Source organism: Manis pentadactyla, chromosome 12, assembly GCF_030020395.1.
Source record: "Manis pentadactyla isolate mManPen7 chromosome 12, mManPen7.hap1, whole genome shotgun sequence".
NCBI lineage: Eukaryota > Metazoa > Chordata > Mammalia > Pholidota > Manidae > Manis > Manis pentadactyla.
In genome coordinates this window covers 46384349-46410127 of record NC_080030.1, presented here as the reverse complement: position 1 = coordinate 46410127, position 25779 = coordinate 46384349, and the positions used below count along the sequence as shown (strand labels likewise).

Here is a 25779-nt window from a genome sequence, read left to right as displayed (position 1 = left end):
GTGGCTTGCAAGGAAGAGATTGTGTCTTAGCTCCAGTTGTCATAGTAAAATCCCACAGACTGGATTGCTTAAACAATAGACATTTATTCCTCCCAGTTCTGGAGGCTGAAAGTCAAAAATCAGGGTGCCAGCATGGTTGATTTCTGGTGAGACTTCTCCCCTTGCAGTGTAGACAGCTGCCTTCTAGCTGTGTGCTCGCATAACCTCTGTGCAAATTAGTGGGGGTGGGAGTTGGGAGAGAGAAAGGGGAAGGAGAGAAAGAGAGCTGTCTACTGTCTCTTCTTATGAAACCACTAATCCCCAATGGAGGCCCATTCTCATGACCTCATCCAACCTTAATTACCTCCTGAAGGCTCCACCTACTAATACCATCAAGTTAGGGGGGAGGGTTTTAACATATGATTCTGGAAGGACCTAACCATTCAGTCCATAACAAGACAATTTCAAAAATATAGAACATGTGGTCCTCAGGTTCCCCAAGGATTAAGACTCTACGGTTTTCCTGGAGTGGTTTCAGCATTGTGATGTGGGTAGAATTTCTATTGCAATAAATTGAGGAGTTCGGCATTAAAGGAATTAAGAAGTTTCGGTAGTAGCTCAGGAGGCCAGGGAAGAGGGACAAGTGGTATAGTAGAGGATAAATCTAAGCTTGTTTGTAATATCTGAGAAAGAAACCAACAGAGAAAGAAAAACTGACAATATCAAAGAGATCGTGTGGCTTATGCTGTGCAGCCAGGCCCAGAACTGCGCCATTGTAACACAGCCAGGTGATGTCAGTTCACACTGATGACAATGAAGTGTCGGCTCTTCAGAATATGTTTACTGCAGTCGATGCTGGCGTTCACTTAGCTACATGTGCGTTGCTTGATGTTAAAAAAAAAAAGATGAAAAATATCAGGCTGGGGACATAAAGGAATTTTAACTAAAATCCAAAAATGCAATCCATGTAATTGTTTACCTCACATGTCTGGACTTAAAAATATTGTATGATTTGAGAAGGAACACTGAGAGAAAGTCTGGAAAGTAAGGTGTGCTTTCCTGGAATTATTGCTGGGGCTGAAGGATTCGCAGCTCATAAGCAGAGGTCATTTGCAGAAGAGAAGAAGGGTGCTGTATATCCAGGGCCGGACTCTCAATGGGTGACTAAGCAGATGCCTTCCTTCAGCTGTGATTGGGAGGGGCGAGAGATCCATGGATCTCCCCGACAGCCAGTCACAGTGCCTGAGCCTGCCAGCAGGAGGAGACTTCGTTTGGGGTAATGTCTTAATGCCCCTTGGAAAACCAAGCCAAAATGCCTTCACTGCCTGGAAGATGTAACACTTGATCAGCTAAAAGCCCCATTAGCTAGAATTTAGACTAACGATAGATAAGTCAGGAATCTGTGTGTGGAGTAGTTGCTGCTATGAGGGGCCACCTGGAGAGTCCACCAGCTCAGGGACAGAGAAGGCGTAAATGGCAATGATATTAGGACCGGGGGGACGGACACGTGTCCCCCTCAGGTGCAGCACATTTGCAGTCACCATCACTTCCTTTTTTCCTTTCTTAAATATATACTAAGTCTGCAATAAGAAGGAAATAGCTACTTTTAATGCTCATATTCAAGTTCTATACTGGGGCCATGGGATACAGGTTATCCTATAGCTTCAAAAAGAACCTAATCCTTTTGAGTATAAGTCATATTTTGTATTTCTTTCAAATTCATATAAACTTGCATGACTGATATACATTCAAGTTCTCAAACTTAATGTTTATCCTCATATATTAATAGTGTGCAACTTCTAACATGAGTTCAGAAGTGTTCTATGTGAATATCCATAATGGTCTGTTGTGCATATAAAGAAGCTAAGGCTTGGAAGGCTGAAAGCCATTTTCATAAAAGAACAAAATGGGACAGATAAAGGCATTTATTTTTTATCACTCTAATGGCTGTTTATGTCTGTTCCCCCAGTTATGTATATATTCACTCATGCATTCAATAAAATGAATAAGACACAGAGCCTACCCTCAAGAAGTTTATAGTTTATTGGTATGACCCACCACTACAATAAAGCTGGGTGAGTGAAATGATAGGAAATGGTATTATACGGTGATTTGGGTGGATGGGTAAATTGGAGTCAAAAGTTTATTCAGCCTGGGTCTGTTTTTTTGGTAAGGTCCCAGTCTATGTTACAGTCCCCTGTTAAATGAAAGAAACTGCCAGAGGACCCCCTGGAGGCCCGCAGGCTACAGCTGACCATGGATGTTCTCAGATGTGAGAACAGAGCCTATCGCCTCATTAATTAGAACCCTTTGGCTGCAAGTTGTAAAAGCCAACTTAAGCAAGCCTAAGCAAATTTATTTTCCCTTTATATAAATAAATGGAAAATGTATATAAAGTATAGCACAGTGCCTGGGACATGGTAAATCTCAGTAATTGTTAGCTGGTGACATTAAAATTATGAAAATAGGGGAGGATGTATGGAAGTCCATATACTAATATGAAACTGCATTACACCTTCATGTCAGCAAAGCTGTAAATGCTGAGTATATACAACATCGCCATCTTTTCATGATATTCTTGCTATACAGAATGGAGGAGTTGTATATCTGCGGGAAGTGCAAGCATGCAAATATTACTCTGTGTGAGATGTGCACGAGGAAGGACACCCTGTTGGATATGGCTTGGCAACCTGTCCACACTTGGCCGAAGCTAAAGAAAGATGAAGTCATCTACCTTCCATCTGCTAGCCTTAATGTCCATGTAAAGTGCTACCTACAGGCTATGTGGACACAAGTTCAAGAGCAAAATTACTAATAGCTAATAGCTTGCAGAATGAATAAAATAAGAAGATAGTTCCAGTGGATTTGGAAGCCTCAGATCATGAAAACAGAACTCTTTGGCTACAAGTTAGAGAAGCCAATTTAAGTTTGCCTAAGCAAAACTGGGTAGGCTATTAATAGATAGAACATAAGGAATAATTTCAGGTTTTTTATGGGAACAAAGTTTAGAATGCTTTTGGGCTACATGGGGGGCTGGTCTCCTAATGGTCCAGTTCTCTGTCATCTCCTCTCTCCCTGCTCTCCTCCTTCATCTTTTGCTCATGGATCTGCTTTCTCCATGTCCTGTGTCCTAATGGTCAGTCCAAGGATAAACATCCCACTGGTCCTGAGTTTACACGGTGTTATAGGACCAGTCACCCAGAGAGATTGCTTCAATTCCCTCTACCCACATGGTTCTACTTAACGCAGAGAGGAATTGATTGGTTCAGCCTGGCTCAGGTGTCTTACCAAGTCAGTGACGGACAAAGAATAGAGAAACAGTGTCAAACTGTCGTCCAGAGGCCCATCACTCCTGTCCCTGGTGGGTAGGATTAGTTCTACCCTGGTGGGTAGGCACAGTTCACAGAAAAGGAGGTATGTTTGTGATGTGAACAGGACCTCTGCAAGTGTCTATATCTGAATAATCCCATCTCCATCCCAACCCCCATCCATTCTCCCTTGGCATCTGAATAGGTCACTTCCATGTGCCATTATTTTATATTTGTTGACAAAAAGAAATGACAAAATCTACAGGTGGCTAGCCAGCCAACCAAATAATTAATCACCTATCAATGCAAAATGCAAGTAGCCGTGACAAATTCCTGTAGATACACCAATGGTGGGGAAAGAAAATGCCATAACTCTGACACAGCATTTTTATGAAGGCATGAGGTATAGACTCAACCAAATGTTAAAACTAGACTTTGTTGTTGCTACTTTATAGAGATTCCTGGCTATGAAATGCTTCTCTGTTACCTCAAGGTGAAAGAGGAGGGAAAGTGTGTTTTGTTTTGTTTTTAAATGGAAACTAGATCACTGGGACATTGTCTTGTGAATGAATTAAAATACATCATAAATGACAGGCCAACAATGAAACATTACTTATTGTTAATATTGGTTCATAGAATAGAAAAAGAAAATCAGAAAATATTTAATCAAGTTAACTACCAAAAAATGTGTCTGTAATTTTATTTTGTTTCAAAGGAGTGAGGGAATCCTTCTATAATTGAAGGGAACTTCACAATACCCTCTGTGCAGATTATCTTCAAGATAAATGAGAAGTCTGCTGCTAACAAAATTAGGCCAAGTCCCTAGAGCTGCTGCTAAATGTATTGAAAAACAACTGCTTAAAAAAAATCCATAACAGTAAGAAATATTTCCCTTCCCCTGGCTTTCCAGTTATAAAAATATATATTGTTATTTGCTCCTAGCAAATGCTCTCAAACACTGTGGGAATTAATACCATTTTCCATTTGATCGGACTTTGTACTGCTTATGTTATTTGGCTTAGATAGGTAGGGGGAAGGACTAGGCAAATAGTGTTAACAAAGAAAAAAAAAGGAAGACCTACAAGATCAAAGTAGAATAAGAAAAATTAATTTTCTCTTATAGCAGTAAGGGAGCAAAAGTGATGGCTGTCAGTGTGTCACCAGTCAGCTCTGTGACTTTAGCCATTGATTCTGTCAGTGTCTTATTGCAAGAGATCGTATTTCAAGTGATTTAGTAAGGTTTCATAATTTAGTCCTTTGTTTAAAAAATATGGAGAGCTTACTGCTTTACAAAATGTGGACCATTTACTGGTGAAGCAAGTTTGCATGGTCTGTGACCTCATACTACCTCTAGGGATGGAGGACATGAGCAAGAAACCCGATGCTGACAACGTGGCAGGGTGGAGCCCAGTGACAGAGGAAGTACAGCATGGCAGGAGGCACACAGAAGGAGCTTCTAGTATAGACCATGGGGAGATCTAGTATGGGGAGCTCTAAGAAGAGCTATGAATAACGGTCAGCATTAGCTGGACCAGGCAGTGGTTAAGGAGGGGGCAAGTACTGAGAACACATGTTAGGGAGGGGATCACTATGGAAGGAGATGTGAGGCAAGAGGACATATTCGTGGCGGCAAGGTTTCAGTAGGGCTGACAGTCATTTCCTATAAGGAATATTTCTTCAGCTCCAAATGTGTAAAGCCAAAAGTTATTTCAAGTCCGATCCTAGTATAAAATCACATTTGCTCTGGTTGTGAGAAGGGTTTCAAGGCCTGACACATGCCTTGTAAGATTGGGAACAGAAGCACTGATGACTTATTCACTCAACAAATCATTTTCAAGCATCTCATATGTGCTGGGCATTGGGACAAACACAGGAAATCTAGCGGTAAACCAGACAGATCCAGTCCCTCTCTTGTTGGAAATTGAAACCTAGCCAGGAGACCAGACATTGAATGAGTAATTACATATGTAGAAAGCATTTATAAGGATAAATACAAGGTGTTTTTGGAGTGTCATTATGGGGACCTAACCAATCCCAGTGTGTGGAGGCTGGAAATATTCCTTGGAAGAAGTATCATCTAAGCTAAATCTTCTGAAGGAGGAAAGGGATTAGGTAGGAAAGAGGGTAGGTTAAGTGTACAGAGCAGTCCAGGAATCAGAATGCAAAGGCTCTAAGCTGGAAAAACACTATATGGCTGAAGGAACTGAAGCAATTCCAGGATGCCTAGGGGCAAGAAGAAGGCAAGTGTGATGAGAAAGAACTGGAAGAGTCAGCCAAGATCAGGGCATGCCAGGCCTGGAGGCCTTAAAAGGGTTCTCATCCTCTGAACAATGGAGATTCACTAAAGTCCCTAAGCAGGGTGCACTATAATCAGCAAGACGTGTGTTTTAGAGTTAGCACTCCACCCTCAGTGTGGGGGATGCACTGGAGAGCAAGATGGGAGAAGGTTGTTGCAGGGTCCAGGTGGGACACCGGAGTGGCCTGACCAAGGCTTTGCCAGTTGGGAGTGGAGAGTGCACAGAGAAATACTTAAGAGGTAAAAATAAAAGTAAAAGTAAGGTTGCTCACAAAGATCCATGTAGAGTAAGCAGAGATATGCAGTCACCTCAGGATTGTTTGACTCCAAAGCCTCTAAAATTTGAATTGTCACGAGATTAACTGCACTAACATATCTCTAACATGCATGATCTGTAAGAGGGGGTGGTTCATCAGATGCAAAGGCAGAGAAGAGCCATCACTGAAACAAACATTGGAAATGTCTGCAGACCTCTCTTAATGAGCAGATGAGTGAAGTTACCAGTTACACATGGGCTTTTAGCCAATTTACTTCCAAATGACCCCTAGTACAAACAAGATGAACGATCTTAATTTACTTTCATCAAATGTTTAGTTACTGAAAATTGCAATCCTCCACCCCTTCTTTTGAGCCACAGTTGTCAATTAATTGTCTTCTTTTATTTATAGGTCTATTTACATAGACTTTGGTGCTTTAAATCCTGTACATTATTTCCCATTGCAAACGAAATTGGAATTGTGGTACATAAAATCATGGTACACATGAAGTTTTTAATATGTCTTACCATGGATGTTATGGCATTCTTCTTGGGCAGAAAAACTAAGCCCTACTCTTATATATACCTGGATGGTGAGTGGTGGGAAGAGTGACTTGCAAGGCTAAGAACCAGATCCTTAGGAATGTACGCCCTGTGTGGCCTATGGGAACACACCATTTTTCTCACATTTACATGTTTACAGAATTCACTTTCTTTATTTCTAACAGTAGAGATAACAATATCCACATTCTATTTACCACACTCTACCTGTTAATGCACCGTGTTCATATGACATAATGTTGTTCTAAGATAGTGAATTATGGAGTTGGTAGGTTTTAAGAAGCAGCTCAAAATTAGTGTTCCATGGACTACCCATTATATCTGTTCTCTACCTTTCTGATCCAGAAATTCATAGCTCATGTTTTATAATTTATTGCATATATACTTACTTTATTCCGCAATATGAATCCTAGTTCCCAAGGAAACAGGAGATGATAGAATCAGAATATCTTAGAAGCATATGTTTATGTTATTTTACAATAGCCATACACATGTCTCAGAATAACTACTAATACTATCACTGTCAAATAATTACTAACAAGCATTAGAAGAAATATTGTGTATGATTTTCCCATCTCCCCTTTTTAAATAGTTTAACTCTATGTACATTATTATCTGAGTATATAGCCATTACATACTATACTTTCTTCCTTTTAATCCTCACTAATCTTAGCTCTACAGTTAAGGATGTGTTTAGTACTTACTTTCAGGCCTTATGATTATATCTTCCTGATTATTTTAGTAGTCTGGAGCCCATGAGGTTGTCCTAGATAGATTTCTCTAGGGAACAATATTCACTTAGATTTTTGCTTGTTGAAAACAGTTCACCTACAACCAATGTATCAAATGCCAATTTTTCTGGATATAAAATTCAAGGTGCACCTTTTGTCTTTTCTAAGTATCTTAAACATGTTCTAGTTGCATTTAACATAAAACTTTGCAGCCCAAAATACAGGTGACAGTCTATTTTTCCTTATAAAACACTTGCTGTTTTTTCCTAGACATCCAAAATAATTTTGTTCCATTTTCTATCAAGTCCAGTGATTTTATTAGAACATGTCTTTGTACTGGATGTCCTGAGTCAATATTTTCTGGTACACAGTATTGTCTTTCAATGTGGGGTTACAAATCCTTTTAAACTTTGGGAAAGTTTTCTTAAACTATAGACATCTGTATTTGTTTCATTGCTTTCTTTTTTTTTTTTTTTAAGTTTCCTAATACCTATATATTGAACCTTTTTTGGGTAGCTTCAATATTTATACTTTTTCTCTAATCCTTTTCATTCTTTCATTTCATATCCTTTTTAGTGAAGCATAATTATACTACAACAATATGCATAGATATTAGTGGCAGTTTGAGACAATTTATACAATTGTGTAATAAACCCTTGTAACCAACACGTAATCAAGATAGAGAGCATTGCTTACACCCTAGGAAGTTTCCTTATGTCCTTTTTTAATCTGTTCCACTTTCTATTTAGAAGCAACTATTACTGTGATTTCTATCCTCTGGATTGAGTTTGCCTCTTCTTGAAGTTCATAAAAATGAAATTATGTAGTAGTTATTCTTTTATGTTTCTCTTCTCTCAGCATGAGATTCATCCATGTTCTTGCATGTACCAATAGTTAATTCCCTTTAATTGCTGAGTATCATTACATTGTATGAATATCCTAAATTGGTTCAATCTAGTCTGTTACTAGGCACTTGGATTGTTTCTAACTCTATTACAAATAAAGCTATAATCAACATGTATGTACTAGTTTTGATAACATGAATTTTCATTTCTTGTGGGCATATGCCTGCAGATGGAATTGCTAGGTGGTAAGGCAGTTATGTGTTTAACTTATAGGAAACTGCCAAACAGATTTCCACAGTGATTTTGCCAATTTATACTCCTACCAAGAATGTATGAGATCCGTTTGGTGTTGATAGTCTTTTGCATTTTAGCCATTCCAATGGGTGTGTTGTAGTATTTAATTATAGTTTTAATTAGCATTTTCCTGATGATTAATGATCTTGAGAGTGTTTTCATGTATTTGTTGAACATTTATATGCCTTCTTTTGTGAAAATTTACCCAAATTCTTGTCTATTTTTATTGGGTCTTTTGTATTTTACTATTGATTTGTAGGACTTCTTTTTATAATCTGGATATGAGTTCTTTGTTAGATATATGTATTATAAATTAGTTTTCTCAGTCTGCAACTTGACTTTTCATTTTTTTTAGTGGTATCTTTTGATAAATAGTTTTTTATTTTGATGAAGTCTAATTTCATTTTTCTTCTCTTATGGTTTGTACTTTTTGTGTTCAGTTTAGGAAATTTTTACAGGTCACAAAAATATTCTTAAAAATTTTTCCTGGAGCTTTATATTTTGACTTTTATATATAGTACTATAATACATCCTGAGTTAATTTTTTATGTATGGTATTAGAAATGGATTAAGGTTCTTTTTTTTTTCCACATAGAAATCCAGTTTGTCCAGCTCAATTTTTGAAAGGTATTTCTTCTCTCATTGAATAACATTGGTGCTTTAATCAAAAGTCACCTAAATGCAATGCATTGTCCCAATTATGGACCATCTATTCTGTTCTACTGACATATTTATCTATCTTTATGCAAATACCACACTGCCTTTATCAGCGAATCTTTATATCAAGTCTTACAAGCAAGCAGTGTAACTCCTCCAATTTTTTTCTTTTTTTCATTATTGTTTTGGCCATTCTAGGTCTAGGACATAATTGCTGTTATTCAAAATGGCATTATAATGTATGATACTATCTCTTGGTTTTCACAGATTACCTTTATTAAGTTGAGAATATCCCCTTATTCTCCCAATTTGCTGAATGGACAAGCTTATCATAAATGGGCATTGAATTTTGCCAAAATCTTTCTCTGCTTTGCCCAAATCAGTTGAAATGCCATACTTTTTTCTATTTCACTCTTGTTAACATGGGAAAATATACTGAACTATTGTCAGCCTTGACTCTGTTACATGTTCTTCTTTGTCCTCCTCTACATAGCCCCATTGAAACAGTCTCTACTTTGTCTGATTTTGTTGTAGCTGACAGCTTTCATTTTTGGTTAGTGCTGGCATGTTGTATTTTTCTATCCTTTGATTTTCAGCCTTTTTGTGTCCTTATGTTTAAATAGTGTTTCTCATAAGCTGCATATAGTTAGATTTAGATTTTATTTTCAGTCTTTCAGTGTTTGTCTTTTAATTAGAATATTTAGCTCATTTCCCCTTGGTCAAATTGCTGATGTAATCACATGTATATCTACTATTTAACTATTTTTTACTTGTCACACTGGAATGAGTACTTACACTTATCTTTTCTCTCCTTTCTTGCCTTCTTTGGGTTAATTTCAAATTTTAATATTCAATTTTCTCATCTATTCATTTGGCAGCTTAACATTCTTTTATTATTTTTTATGGTTACCTAGAGATTACAATCAGTATTTCCCGACCTTTTACAATCTCAAATAACTTGGTAGTTTGATCACTTTCCAAACAATGCAAGGATATTAAAACACTTTAATTGCATTTACTTCATGCCAACTTATGTGGGTTTTTTGTTGTTGTTGTGCATTTTAATTCTGCAAATATTTTATCTCTATTTTGCATTACTATCATTGTTTTGCACAATAAATACTTACTTATATATCACTCCAATTAGAGTCTATCTGATTTGAGTTGTGTATCATAGTTTTAAAAAGTTGTACTGCTCCACCTGGTACATCCTGTCCAAGAGTACAGCCATTCAGGGGTTTTCTGGGTTCTGCTGTTTCCTTGAGCCCCACATTCTTTAATGTCTTTAACTCCAATTTTGATTTCTCAGTACTGTGAAATTTCCAAAAACTTCACTCTGATGTTCAGCAGTTTTCTGCTTAGCTTTGTATGCTATGCTTCTTGCACCTAAAATTTACAAAAATTTTTTAGAGGAAACCTATCAAGTGCCTGCCTCATTTTCCTCAACCTTCCTCTCTCCAGGATCTTGACTAGTCAAGTCCTGGTGCTGCCTTGGAAGACTTGAACTCAAACTTTTGTGTCTATAGCCCTATGAATTTATCAAGTTTTTCTCATTTCTCTGCTTGGTAGTTAAGACACTCTGCCTGGATTCTCAGTCTGTTCTCAAGAATCAGAAAATGTCCCAATGGGAAAAATGGCTTGAAGATTATCTGCTAACCTCTCTGAACTTCTATTCTTTCTGATTTATTGGTCCCTTGGATTCTGCCTACCATGGCAGCTCCCCAATGTCTTTAAAGGGTTTTCAAAAATGTTCTATCTGGTTTTTTTTTCTCTTTTTTTTGTAATTCTCAGTGGGAGAATTGGTTTAGCTCAAGGTATTACATCTTACCTGGAAGGAAAAATCCTCTTATACCAATATTAATATCTCTCCCTACCCTTCTTCAGTAGCCTGTGATATGACTAAGATTTCTTTTAGGGCTATGGTGACTACATTTTGAATGCAATGAAATAAATTGTGTGATAATTGCCTGTTTAGTTTTTTTTTCAGGTTTGATGGATGGTGATAGGAAGATATTAATGCCTCTCCTTTAAGAGAAATGATAATAAAAATAATGCTTTAATAGCACATAGCTAATACTGATATTAGTCTTCTAACCAAGAATACCAGAAGCCTCACAAAATTCTAGATTTAAGTGATCTAAGTCCCTTTTGTTATCATTATAACTTCATTTTTAACCTTCTTACCAAAGCAATCACCTTTTATCCCAATTTTTTATATTTTAACAAGGCAAAGAGTTGACTGATTATCCTGATTGATATTTGTTAGCAATTCAAATGTATTTAAAAAATTCATCATTTCTAATTGATGAAAATTAAACTAAGTTTGAAATTATGATTACTAATGAATCACAAGTTATGATGAGTTATCAGCACCTATTTTCTGTTTTCCAAACACCTGCATTAGTTTTCCATGATCACTTCATTTATACGCCACATGTAACATGTTAGGCAAACATGATTTTTGTGTAATTTAATTAAATATTTGTCAAATGCTGAAAAAACAAAAAAAAATAAGACATGATTCATGCTCAAGTTGGAGACAAGCACATATCAAATGCACAAAATATACAAAAACTTTATTGATGCTCTGTTGACTAGTAAAACCACTAGAGGAAAGGCTGGTGGAGAGTTTTATAGCATAGGCTTCGGGCTGACAATCCCTGAGCACAATGGTCAATCTTAATGTGTTTAATAGACATTCCAATTTATGTGCTTCCTAATCTGGTAAAATAGGAAGTAGAAAGTAGCTATTACTTCCTATAAAACATTCTCATCAATTATTCATGAAGCTGATCAAGCCCTCCGATCTGTCGATTCATAGGACATCAAGATGACAGAGAAACATGTTAAGTGACACTACAGTGACTCAATCAGTAAAATCCATAAACTGGGAAATAATTGATGTTCCTCCAACAAATAAATAACAAGCAAAAATTGGAAGAGAACATGTATAGATTAAAAAAATCTTAAGAGACATCAACAAAATGCAATATGCAGATCAGATCTTGTTGGGATGCTGATTTGAAAATAAAAAGTAAAATAGAAATACATGATAAAATCAGAGAAATTCAAATACTATTTAATATAAAAATTTAATATCAAATATTAAAAAATTGGTTTTATTAATATTACATGTAATATTTTTCTTTTTTATTATAAAAATATATATTGTAGGCATATATGCTGAATTATTTATGAATGGAGTGACATGATTTTGATTTACTTTAGAATAAATAAATAGCAGGCATAGAGGAAACAAGGTTCACATATATATTGATCATTATTGAAGACGGATAATAGGGATATGAGATTCATTTTAGTATTTTCTCCAGGTTTATATATTTTTGAAAATTTTCAGAACAAAATGTCAATTTTAAGGATGTCTGAAACAAACAGAATTGGAAAGAATAATATGAATTCTCACATATTAATGTAAATCATGCAAGTGTAAATTATGCAAATTTGGCAATACTGAAGGAAGATTAATGTGCATTCACAACAATCCATCAATTCTACTTTTAGGTCCATACCATTGAAAAACTTTCCCATATGTGTGCAAGGAGACATAACCAAGAATGTTTATTGCAGTATTGCTCAAAATAGCAAAATGTAGAAAACAACCCAAATCACCACCAGTAGGAGAATTGATTCTGTTTTTGATATTGTAGTATTTATTAAATTTAGTTTAAGTGAAGGAACTGAAGCTATATATATTAACATAATACTTTGCACAAAAGTCAAATTGCTGAATGGGAGTAAAGTTTGGTGCTTTCTATAAAATTTAATAATATACTAAACACCACCATATATTACATATTAACACGTTTGAAATACACATGTTGTAAAAGTATGAAAATATGCCAAGTGATCTTATACATCAAATTCTCTCTTGAAAAGTATAGGACTAGTATTAAGAATAATATAAAGAGGGCTTCAAATATATCCTCAATTTTTTCCAAAGAAAGGGGACTTTAATAAAGCAAACTTAACGATAGTTTGTTATTAGCTTAGAAATATATACAATGAAGAATTTTTAAATTGAGAAGTATTTCACAATTATATGGGAAAATTGGATTGTGTGTTTCTATAAAGAGCTCTAATGTACTATGTTAGATGTGCATGTGCTAAGAGGAAGAGAAAGAAATTACCATTTATGGAGGGCCTACATATAGAGTCAGAGCTCCATTCTCTATTCTGATGAACAAATGCTGAGAAATAAATATTTAAATCCAGATAATAGGAAAAATTTCATTTGGCTTTGGAAAGCAATCAGAGGCACAAATTATCCTATCTAGCTATAACAAAACAAAACAAAAAAACCCCAGATCATGTACTGCTAAAATGGTCTTGAGTGGTTGCTGTCAGTCTTTATGATTACTTTGGACAGCTGCCACATTATTGTTTCCATGGAGAACTGACCATCTGGAATTGTACAGACCATTTTATCTCTGCTAAAATAGATCCATCTCCAAACCTATCATAGACATGAAACCTCAGATACAGACAACTAACGTGCTGTGAACCTAGTTTTTACCTGCTCCTGACATATCCATTCAGTGTCACTAATGTTGGCTAAAAAAAAATTTGAAGAGATAACAGTTTTTTTTCCCCTAGAAATTATTACAATTCTCCATAAGTTAAGTGGCTAAAATCCATGAGCATAATGAAGTGAAGTTTGAGATACTATGAATTAGTTTAATCTAAATACACACTGAGATTTAAAATACTTGGGTCCTTCTCTGTGCCTTTGTTCCTCCACCTACAGAGGAGGGATAAGAATTTTGCTATTTGGAATGATTTTCACATGAACTATTTCAACAATCTTTCTTCACGGATGAAAAAAATTGAGTCTGAAAAAGGAGAGTGCCTGGTGGCCTGAGTCCGTGTCCAGCGATCTTATTGCTACACTACAAGGAGTGAAACCTGTCTGTAACGACTTCTCAAGGTCATGTAAAGAGTAATTCCTAGCATGGAAACTGATGTATGAGTGTCCTGTGGAAGGAAGGAAGGAAGGAAGGAAGGAAGGAAGGAAGGAAGGAAGGAAGGAAGGAAGGAAGGAAGGAAGAAGGGAGGGAGGGAGGGAGGGAGGGAGGGAAGGAAGGAAGGAAGGAAGGGGGGAAGGGGGGAAGGAGAGAGGGATGGAAAGGCAGAGGGTAGGAGAAAAAGAAGAAAAACTGCACTTTTAGAAGAAATTGAAGAGGAATCTAAATTTCTGGGGTTTCTTTAAATCTATGGTTTCTGCCAAAAATTCAAGCATAGATTTGAGACTTAAATATTTGACAAGCCCCCATATGCTGCATTTTCCCTCCAAGACTTACTCTGGCTTGCCTCGTGTGTGGTTGGTTGAATCTGAGGTTTTTCAGTTGCTAGGAATACCCTGAAGTCAGTCTCCTTCCTTCAGTTGTTATGCAATTGATAACATGGAAACTCTAGCATCAGATTTGTCAGGCTTGACCTTTAATACACCACTACCTTCATAAAAGCAAATTTTGTGTGCATGGGTCATTTACATTTTACTTCCAAAGTGGAAGTCAGAGACTTAAGAAATGGCACCACGATGGAGATGCTGTCATTTTTTTCACCTATTTCGATCAGTAGTTAATTAAGGTAGCTTTGAGGTGGCTTAGTTATGTGTGAAGTCTGGCTGTCAGTGTGGCTGAAGCCCCCAGAGGAACCGCAGAACTGTCCAGTAACTGCACGCAGACTTCCAAGTCAGCAACGCAGGCCCCCGAGATTCCTGCCCCAGTCCCGGGAGACACAGGTGCTGATCTGTCCAGGCTGGCCGCGCTTTGCCCACCTATGCTAACGTTAGCATGTCAAGTCTCTGAGCCATTTACAGTTTTCCCCTTGGTTTTTACCATCATACATGCCTGCATCCCAGCAGATGAGACCAGCTCCATCATTTATTTATACAGCCCAGGGCAAAATGAAAACATGGGACCCCTGGTTGAAAACGCAGAGAGAAAAATGTTAAAGGTACCAAAATATAAAGCCTTTTCCTTTCTTCTCCGATTGATCTCTCTCTCTCTTGAGTTGTCACGGTGACTTTACTTATTTATATGTGATTTAATGCTGTGCTCGCCGGTGGGGGGGGAGGGGGGCGTATTTGCACGCGCTGTAGTCCCGGCTCTGCGACTCTGCGCACGCGCAGCTCCGACTGCCGCCTTAACCTCCAGCCCATCACCCTGCAGACGCCACCGGAGAGTGAACCAGGCATCTCCCCTCCGGCATACCTCCTGCCCCACCCCATGGTAGACCAGCGGCCTGCAAGGGTATTGCAACAAGAGCGCGGGGACCATCAAGGTACCTGCACGGAAGATGGACGGGAGGCGCGCCCCGGCCTTGGTGTCTGCCCACAGTGGCCCTGTCAGTGTAGGGGAGGAGATGGTCATGGTGGAGGGTGGCAACTAGTGGGCGGCTGGGCAGGTTTGGATCCCAGGACACAGGAGAGCAAGAAGCTGAAAAACTGTCCAGGGAAGTCAGGGAGGCAAAACCATGGGTAGGTTGAGGCTCCAAGCCACCAGGGCATGGTCCATTTTCCCATCAAGCATCACTTACAAAACACAAATTTAAGTGATAAAATGATGGCGAATTTCTATAAGATGATCACAGACCACTAAAATCAAGTGCCCACATGCTGGACCCTTGTGGTGAAGGACCCACTGTGTGTCTGTATTGGTTGAAGGGTCATAAGCCTGCCAGCGTCCTGGCTCCCCAGCACCACGGGGCCAGGCTACGTAGAGACACTATCTAAAGGTAGAATTAACTAGGGGATTCAAGGGGATGCTGGCAGTGTAGCAAGGCAAAGCCAGATTCTTTGAGCGTTATTTTCTGCTGCTTCCATGAGAAATGAAATTGTTTTAATATTATTTTACAGGTAAATGCTCTTGCCAAATGATAACTTCACTTACATATTCAAACATCATACTTTATTCCTGGTCATCCACTTGCTAATGTTTTCATGATCCTTGTGATTTCAGGTGAGCATATAGAATGTCAGGGATGTATTATTTTGGCAAGTTGAACAGCAAATGTTATCTCTTTGTCTAATTTTCTTAAATAAATGGATTGTTGCAGTAGTAAGGAAGTTACACCAAGGTGTTTCAAGTTCTTATCTCTGGATGAGGATTTCAAATTGTAGATCCTGTACTTTCAAATAAGATTATTGAATGGCCCAAATTTGGTGGAAGTACACATATTGATCAATTTTATTTTTTCTCTCTTACCTTCAACTGTGCTTTGGAATATCTTTTCTCCCACCTTCTACTTTCAGATCAGATTCCTTGCTTTCACTTATTAAAAAGCTATTCCAGGGTATTCTTATTTCAAACTTCAAACTCCCCTCTCTCCTGCCCAGCATGTGTCCAGGCCTCAACCTGAAAGACTTGGAATGGGAAGGGGCTTCCCTGCTCAAGTATCTCCACCTCCTCCCTCTTCTGAGGTTCTCCTCCTCTGTCTTCTTTGATGGGAAAAAGCTATAGGCGCCATAGCAAAGGACTTTGCCTAGAGCTGTCGTGGTCCTCTTCCGATTAACACTGGATAATTGTCACCAGGATCTTGGGGTAGGTGGCCCCTCATAGAGAATGTCTGTGCATTTTTAGGGAGTCCTATAGAGAGCTTCATCCCTGCAGAGTTCCCTAATATGGAAGGAGTCCCCCAGTTCCACCCAGCTCCTCCAGACTACCTACAGCACCTGCTGATGGCTCACCTTTAACACTTGTTCCTGAAAGCCTTCTCTGTGGCTGGCAGCCCTCTTATGTGGGATGACAACAAGACAGCTTCGTCGTACCACCTTCAGAAGTCCCACTCGAGAAGTAGCCCTCATGGGAAAACCGCTATCCTCACTCCCAACAAATAAAGGACAGACTATAGCTGCCCCATTTGCCCTGTCATGTGTGGCCAATGCTCTTCTCGCCTGAGCAGATCACCCCCTGTGCTGTGTAAGGTGACATCTAACCAGGGGAGGAGAGGACATTCTCCCCTTGTGGCAGATTCCTCCACATCTCTTGCCACTCCCCTTCTCTCCACTGTTAGATATATTCTCTCTTGTGAAGGCCAAGAGCTAAATGTGACTTTATATAAAGTGGCAGCAGTGCTTTTTGATGATGTAGTTTGGAGGAAAAATAGCATAATTAAAACTCACCATGTAAGAACATAAATCCATGAACTCCTTGAAGTGGGGTGGTGGGTGGGGAGATTCAGCCTACATCATTGTGAGTGGAGTTGGTGTCCATTGCCCCCAGGAATAAAGAGGGGATGTCAAGAGTAGAGAGAAAGAGCTGATCTGGGACAGATACACACACACAGCAGAAAAAGCATCTACCACTTGGATAGAGCTGGTTCCACAAGGTAGAAGGAATGCACTCCACTGATGTGGCTTTCAGAAATGAGTCTGGCAGTAATAAATAGCCAGGCTGTGCAAGGAAGACACAGGACCTGGAGGTGGAGAGGGCCTGGAGGGAGGCTCAGGAGCCAGGCTAGACCGTGTCCCAGGCCCAGGCACCACCTGAGTGGTGTAGTCACCATATCTGTACACGTATATAACCACTCACTCACTGGGTGTCTTTTTCTTTTCAATCTTCAGGAAGAGGCAGCCAGAATTCTCGCCCACCAGCCACTGTCCGTCGGCACATGTGCAGCTTTGAAAACCCCCACACTGCAGTGAATGTGTAAGAGAAGCTGCATGGAAAACAGTGGTTTACCCCTTGCTTTCTCTCTCCTGGGTTTTTCCACTTTCTAACATGGAAAGAGCTGTGGTGCATGCCATGAAGAATGAGGAACCATTACGTGCCATGGTTTGCACGACTGCCTTAATTTGATTGTCCATCGTTCTTAAAAGGGCACTGTCAAGTTGCTAGTCTTTCGCTTTTTTAAGTTTCAATGCGAGATGCAACACGTCTTCCGATTCTGGAGATTCACTTTTGTTTGTGACTCCCACTCACAAGCTCGAAAGTGAATTTTCCCCCTCCACAAATTTGTCAGCTTTTCCTTGGCAAACAGAGCTCTTTCTTTTCTTTTCTTTTCTTTTCTTTGCCTTTTTGCTGTTGTGCAAATGTTTGAAGTGATCCCATCTGCATTAAAGTAAGAGCCATAACTTGAACTGATGGCAGAGACCCACAATGTCATTTTGTGAGGTGGGTACCAGCACCAGCCTCTGCTGGGTGTCTCTCACACTCTGGGGAGCACAAAACACAAGTTTTGTGAGTCCCACACAAAGTGAGCAAAGAGTTTTGTGAGTTCCTTACACAAAGGAAAAGGAATTATTTTCCCAGAATTCTGAGTGCTTTTATCAGATTCTCCCATCTGATAAAAAGGGTGCATGTTTGGTCCAGTGTTTGACCTTTAGATCTTGACAGTGTCTCTTTAAGTTAACAAAAGAACATAGACCATGTTCAATTCATTGTGCATGGAGTCTGTGCTCATTTTTAGCTGTTCCTTTACAGCCCTTCAAACCCCTGGGAGAGTCAAAGGTACACATTCCTGCAGCAGGAGGGAGCCCACTGTTAAGGTGTCTGTGGCTTGATTAGTTCTTTAGATGAGAAGAGCCCAATTTGTTCAAATGTTTGCTCCTGAACTTGTCCATGGAGGCCGGGAATGGGGCTGTAGTGTCTCTTTCCTTCATTCAGTGGAGTGCATTGAGAAGATGTGTTCTGATAGTCCCTTAAAAAGCCCCAAAAGAAAGCATGTGGTCTCAACCAAATTATACTGACTCTTTGAGGGAAAAACACAGGCCCTGCCAGTACATTTCAGGTGGTGGCTGGGAGGCCTGTGCACCTCTAGATCAAAGTCTGTGTAATCTTGTATGCATTCTCTGTAATTCTCCCAAGTCAAAAGGCATTGAGTGTTTCTTGCAGCATATGGGTTGAGTCTGACCAAGGACACAGCAAGGAAGTCCTGATTATGACAGCTGCAGGCTGCCTGTCAGAAAGGGATGGATGGGAATAGTAGATGTACTTGTCCTGTCAGGACAGCAGGAACAGAGGGAGAAGGAGAGTCCCCTAACATTTCATCACTTAAAGGTGAGTGTGTAAAAGCAAAAGCAAAGGCTGAAAGTGGGTGCATGCCTGGAAGGTGGCAAAAAAGAATGCAACACTCACAGAAGATAAGAGGTTGGTTGATAAGAACTTTCAAAGTAAGAGCTAGTCAGGCTTTCTTTCTGCATACTGTAAAGGATCAGGAAGAAATTGGTAGCTTAAAGCTGTGCACCATAGATTAAAACTGGCTATTTTTAGCCTTGGTTGGTCCTTTAAAAAAAAAATGTATGTTCTTTCTGTGATTTCAGTTCCCACGGCTTTTATGAACAATCAAGGCAAAGGGACTAGGGATGAAAATAAAGCTGCTTACTGGACCATTATGGTCTGCCTAGATATATCCTGCCTCTGAGGAATAATCCCAACAGAGCAGTGCGACTGCCCTACATTTCCAGGGTTTATTGTGAAGACTCCAGGTAGAGCTGAAGAGAGTCAAATGACTTACTATTAAAATGATAGGTCTGATAGCATGAAGCATAGAAGAAATGATAATGCTTGCCTGAAGTTCCTTCAAAGGGAACATACTCTAGGCTCCTCTGTACTTCTGGGAGGGATAGAATTACTTACACCTGTTGTACCTTTGCTAAAACAGTGCCCCTGCATCAACATGTCTTAAATAAACTTTGGCATAAGAAGTTCTTTCATCAGACAGTATTTGTGATTAGGTTGGACTAAAGGCCATTTAAATGTACTTATTTAGTACAGAATTCTACTCTGTAGTTTGAAATAGATTTGTTGATTTTCTCCAGAAAGTAGGCCCTATCCCAGACAAAGGTTATTGGGCCTTCCTTACTTTATTGACTTTGATGAGGTAATTTCATTTGTAACTGTCTTTTTCTTTATTAATTCATCAAGGAAAGCACAAGGCTTAATAAAGGCAGATTGATTTCGTGTTGTGTTTTATCACATATAATGTAGTTTTAGGATATAGAATGAGATTGATCTAAAGATTCTCAAAGGAGGACTGTATATTTAGACTTTGTAATATTGTAAATTTCAGCAAGCCAAATGGTTTTCTGCCTAGCTAGATAAAATGCACAATGCTATTTAAGACTGGACATCAGCAGAAACTACAAAGTTCTCATGAAAGCAAAAAGCATTTGTCTTCAGTAACACATTCAGAGATTCTCTACCTTCCAATGAGTGGTGAGTCAACAAGGTGAGAAATTTTAATTATGTTCAGATAGGCTCCCAGAGAATCTATACTGAATATGCATATTTCTCTGGAAAGCTCTCAAGAAGTGACAGTGGAGTCAGCCAGAGTCCTTTATATCAAAGCCTAACTTGGGGTTGCCTAAGAAAACTGGAGTCTGACTCACTCACGTGTTTCGAATGGTTCCTATGCCTGAGTTTCTACAGGAATCACTACTCAAACTGCATTCGCCCCAGCTCGCTTCAAGCCGGCGGAGGGGAGCTATTTGGACGAAGGATCTCTGGTGTTCCTTTTGGAGTGTCTCTGGAAGGCAGTGCCACACTTCCCTTGAAAACCTGTGTCCCCGCTGTAGCTGCAGGGCTGCCGTGGTACTGCCTGCAAGCCTATGGCTTTGATTTCTTAACTCGGTGAAACATCTCTGCACACTGTGACTCAATGGCATTTCCTGTTTCCATTTTCATTTTCAGGGTAAACAAATGTTAACCTCCTCAGGTTCCAAGGAATGATTCTTCCCTCCCTGTGTGAAGGCCTTGCCTTGTCTGTGGGATCTCTGGATGCTGTCCTTACATCTGTTGTGAAGCTATTAAGCTTGGTGGCAAAGACTTGAATTGGACATAAGGGAGACAGGTGTTGTGTGAGCTTCCTCTTCAGGCAGCTTGTGCAGGGTGCTTCCGTCCTGATCTCGAGCCCCCACCCCCTGCGATTCCCATTTCAGACCTCTGTGGAGCAGACAGCAGCATACTCTGCAGATGTAACTAGTACTTACTGAAACAAATAAAACAGACAGGATCACTCCGAATGCTGAAGATATACTAATCTGTTTATACCACCCACTTGCAGCTCTTCTCTAAAGGGCTGTAAATATTAGGTTTCTGTTTGGGGGGATTGTGATATTTATCTAATGAAAGGAAAACCAAAGCAAGATCTCAAGCCTATTGTAGCTGGAATGACAGCCCCAGACCTGCTCAGCTCTGTCCTCTTGTCAGTGTACATCAGCCTCTATGTCTCCGGCTTCTCTCAGACCTAACGATGATTTCCTTCGATAATTTCAATATAAATAAATACATTGAACCACCCAAGGTGATGACGCCAGGTGCTCCTGCACTCGATCTTCAAATACGAGATTGTTTTAAGCCTATATTTTGAAGTTAGAGCAAGAAAAATGGGGTGCTTTGTGGTAATTCTGTGATGTTTCTAGACCAGGTTGCTTTTCTTATATTAGGAAACTGAGTAACATCAAATAATAGAAGGAAGAAGCTGGTAGCTGAAACACAGCACATTATATTATCTAGGACTACGAAAAAGTCTGATTTTATAGCAATATTCCATTTTTATAATGCATTTATTCCTTTTTGCTGCCCACATTTTCCATGTGTTTCTCTTCTTAATATTAGAACAATGAGTTCCCAACATTTTCAAATAGGATAATCCTTTTTCACACCAAAACGTTATTAAACCTTCACCCGAATCTTTGGTAGTAATTGCACCCCTATGGGTGGCCACTTGCAAACAAAAAACACACACACACAGAAAGCTTTCTCAGAATTTAGTTCCACTTTATCAACCACTTTATCAAAGCAGACTTTATCATAACAGCAACTACATGCATTTAAACATAGCAGTGACTAATCTACCAAGGCGCAATATTGGTTCAGTCTAAAAATGATGCTTAATGTGCGTGTGGATTCATGGGTTATTCAAGCTGTCCACAGGTTAGAAATAACTAATCCAGTTTACCTTTAATATGTGGAAGCACATAATTCAAAAAGAGGCCCACATAGAACCCCTGAGCATTGAAGAAAACAGCCCATGTGAATGAATTAGTGAAGTAAGTCCCAGGAATACAAGCATGCCATTTTTTGCTAGTATTTATGGAGACGAGGACAGTGTTTTATTGGGTTAAATTAGGTGCGCACTAGCTCTCAAGAGACTTGTTTTTTAAAACACACACACACATAACCAGATGAAGATACAAGACAATCTTTCAGCTTAATGATTTTCTTAATGAGTGTTGAGAGACAGGCATTTGGAGGAGGAAGAAGTATTTCCTCTGCAATTGGAAATGATGCAAATCAGTGATTGGAAGTCGAGTGCAGCATATTTAAGCAAGGCAAGAGGTAAATAGGTGGTTTTATACTTTCTGGAAGAGGCATACTGAATGCATAAAGAGAGAAACAGTGCCAGTAGAATGGGGCTTGGAGGAAATTGAGAAAGATAGAAATGGGAGGTGAGCTTACCTAGAGTTTCCAACTCAGAAGAGGAATCGTGGGTCCTGGTCTTGCCTTTGGCTGGCCAGTTGACTGCCTGTTCTGGCCAGGAACACCACTGTCCTGTTCTTTACTTTGCTCAACTCAGGAGAGAGTCAGTTATTCTAACAAGATTGTAGAAGCTGGTAAGTCAGTAATTTTGCATTTATAAGCACTTAGACATTCTCAGGAAATATATTAAACATATGTTTGAGAGAAATATTAATTTTGACATAGTATTTGGGAGATATTTTTCTTAAATGATTAAAAACACAGCATACATTTTCAGACATATGGAGGAACTACCCTTTTCTCAAATAATGAGATCAAAATTGTAGCTGTTCTGTCTCTTTTAGAACATTTATATCCAGAATTTTCTATAATAGTTATAGGAATTTATTTGTACTTATTTGACTCACTCACTTTTCAAGGTTATAAAATATGAAATGTGAAAACATCCTCATCATAAATATGACACATATAATTTTTGAAGTACTCATTCTTGTATTTTCAAAGTGATTAAATAACCATTCTACTAATTTTTCATCATTTCCTACATTTTTCCAAACAAAAAAACTATGATACAGAATAGTATGTTTCACAAATCCACCTAAGAAAAATATGTTAATTTTCCCTGTGCCTTTTAATGTCACAAATGTGTTATTATTGTGATACTTTCTCTGTTGTTTTCATGGATACAGCAAAAATGCAAATGCCTGAAAAAACAGAAGAAAAAATTTTCGATTTAAGTATTAACACTGTTGTTATTAATAGTCTGGTATGGTAAGGTACCACCATCTGCTAAAAGTTATACAGAAAATAAGCAAAGAGTCCAAAAGACCAGAGGTATTACAATATACAGAATAGAATCTATAGTCTTTGCACACAGTACATTTCATTTTTTCTTCTATTCTCTTTGGTTGGTTTTAAGAGGGTCCATGAAGGTGAAAGTTGGTGATGCTAGAGGGCTGCTGACACCCTAAGGCTGTTTTTCACCAAGGCTCAATGAGGAAAAGGCCAAGGAGGGATCTCTGTCTCAGTAACTTCTGCTTTGTCTGAAACTAATTTTGTCTCATTTGCATCAAACTATACTGGAGACTAAAGTAGGATCTGGGCATCTATATTCTGCTGGGCTTCCTGGTTCCATCTCTTTTCCAGACACACCTAGTTAAAAGTTTGCAATGTGGAAATCCCAAACCAGCTGCTGTGAATCAGAGCCATTATGTGAATTGTGACCCACATTAAGTGTCAGAAATAATGCTTTGAAATGAAAAGAAATTCAAAGGGTATGAAACACTTAAGTGGAACAGAGGTCTGGGTTTTTCTGTCATCTGCGTGTTGTTTTCTCTTCTGTACAGGTGCCATGTGTATGAGCAGGCTGCTCTGGTAACAAGAAATACCTGCATATCAGAAAGGGCAACCGAGAGGATTGTCCCACAGGACAATGACAGTAGCTTTATTTGTGGGCTTTAATTTGTTCCAGGGACTAAGAAGAAGGGGAGGCAAGAGCTATGGTCATGTTGTATTGTCCACGTGTAACTAAGCTTTTATTTTTGGCATCTTTTGAAGGCTTGCATTGAGCAACAATTTTAACATTGCCTTAGATGTGTGTGTGTGTGTGTGTGTGTGTGTGTGTGTGTGTGTGTGTGTGTGTGTGTGTAATAACTTTGTGAAATCTTAGACCTCAATGAAAATAGCTGCTTCTACAACAGGCTGGCTTTTCTTCCCCACAACTCTTCTCAGGGCCAAAACTTTCCTGCCTTGTCTGGGGGGATGGAATCACTGGCTGCAGCTTCAGAGGCAGCCCGTGGTCACTGCCGCTTTTGGCGTTTGATCTGTCCTAAGGGCAGGAGGTTGGGGGTGTGGAGGACAGGCATACTGTTGAGGGGGAAGTCGAATTGCATTGAGCTGGGCTTGCATATGATTTATGTACATATATGTATTTTATCCCATGTGCATGATATATCTGCAAATAAATCCATCTCTATTTTATTCATAGTTCTAATGGCAAGTCTGTGTCATGGTCTGAACCAGGTGGAAGACAGGTGCCCAAGGGACAGCATATGTGGCACCGCCTCTCTGTGCACGTGAAGACCAATGAGACGGCCTGCAACCAAACAGCCGTCATCAAGCCCCTCACTAAAAGTTACCAAGGCTCCGGCAAAAGCCTGACCTTTTCAGATACCAGCACCAAGACCCTTTACAACGTGGAGGAGGAGGATGCCCAGCCGGTGGGCTTCAGCCCTCCCGGCAGTCCTTCCATGGTGGTGCACCGACGCGTGCCCACCGCGGCCAGCAGCCCGCCCCTGCCGCCCCACCTGACTGCAGAAGAGACCCCCCTCTTCCTGGCCAGCCCGGCCACCCCCAAGGGCTTGCCCCCTCCCCTCCAGCAGTTGCCGCCGCCGCCGCAACCGGCGGAATCCCTGCTGGACCAGCTGCAGGGCGTGGTCGCCAACTTCGGCCCCGGGATCCCGGATTTCAGCGCGGTGCTCGCCGTCTCCGGGGGTCCGGGGAGCGGGCTGCGGTCCCTGTACTCGGCCCCGGCGCCCCCGCAGCACCTGCAGATGCTCCCGCTGCAGCTGAGCACCTTCGGGGAGGAGCCCGCCTCCTCCCCAGCGGAGGACGAGCACGACAGCGAGAGGTTCAAGCTGCTGCAGGAGTACCTGTACGAGCAGGAGGGCCACACGGAGGAAGACGAGCTGGAGGAGGAAGAGGAGGACCTGCCGGCGGCCGGCAAACCGACCTCGGAAGACTCGCCCGCGCTGACGCCGCCGTCGCCCTTCCGCGACTCGGTGGCCTCGGGCAGCTCGGTGCCCAGCTCCCCCGTGTCCGAGTCGGTGCTCTGCACCCCGCCCGACGTCACCTACGCCTCCGTCATCCTGAGGGACTACAAGCAAAGCTCCTCCACCCTGTAGGGGGGCGGGGTCCGCAGGGAACAGCAGGGGCCGCCGGGGCGCAGGAGCGCCGGCGGGGCGTGCGGAGGACGGGGGGCAGGGGCCTGCGGGCGGAGGGCGAGGCGCGGGGAGCAGGGGCGGGCTGCCGCCGGCCGGCGTGGGCCCGGAGGAACTGCGCTCTGCGGGCACGCCGGGTCCCGGCGAGGACCCCCATTCTTGAATGACTCAAAAGCCTTCTCTGGGAAGAAAGGGAATTCAGACAAAGCACAATCCCGTACAGTAGGTAACTTGTATTGCAAAAATAAAATAATAAAATCAACAAAAATCATCTCTTCTTTCGGACAATTGCTAATAGGTATACACGCCCACACACACTTGGCCAGTGTGAAAAGGCACAGCACGTGTGGACCAGCGCGGGGAGGCATCCGTTCGCCTCCTGGTGACCTTGTTGGGTATCTCAGTGAGCCGGCTGGGGCCAGACAGAGCCGCTGGGTGGGCGAGGGGCAGGCGTGGCAACGCCCAGAGAGC

General features: G+C 40.5%; 1 protein-coding gene across 6 annotated transcripts in view; it reads left to right on the top strand.

Moving 5' to 3' along the window:
• GRM1 (glutamate metabotropic receptor 1) overlaps positions 1-25356 on the top strand; it is a 373819-nt gene extending 348463 nt beyond the window's left edge. For 3 of the 6 annotated variants that reach the window (XM_036906888.2, XM_036906889.2, XM_036906890.2), the window contains one exon: positions 24357-25356. In XM_036906888.2, the coding sequence (XP_036762783.2) occupies positions 24357-25272 (916 nt within the window). In that variant the 3' untranslated portion in view covers positions 25273-25356. Of the gene's footprint in view, positions 1-17511; positions 17597-24356 lie in introns of all 6 variants that reach the window. The other 3 variants (XM_057489125.1, XM_036906893.2, XM_036906891.2) reach the window with 3 other exon arrangements.
• The last annotated feature ends 423 nt before the right edge of the window (positions 25357-25779 follow it).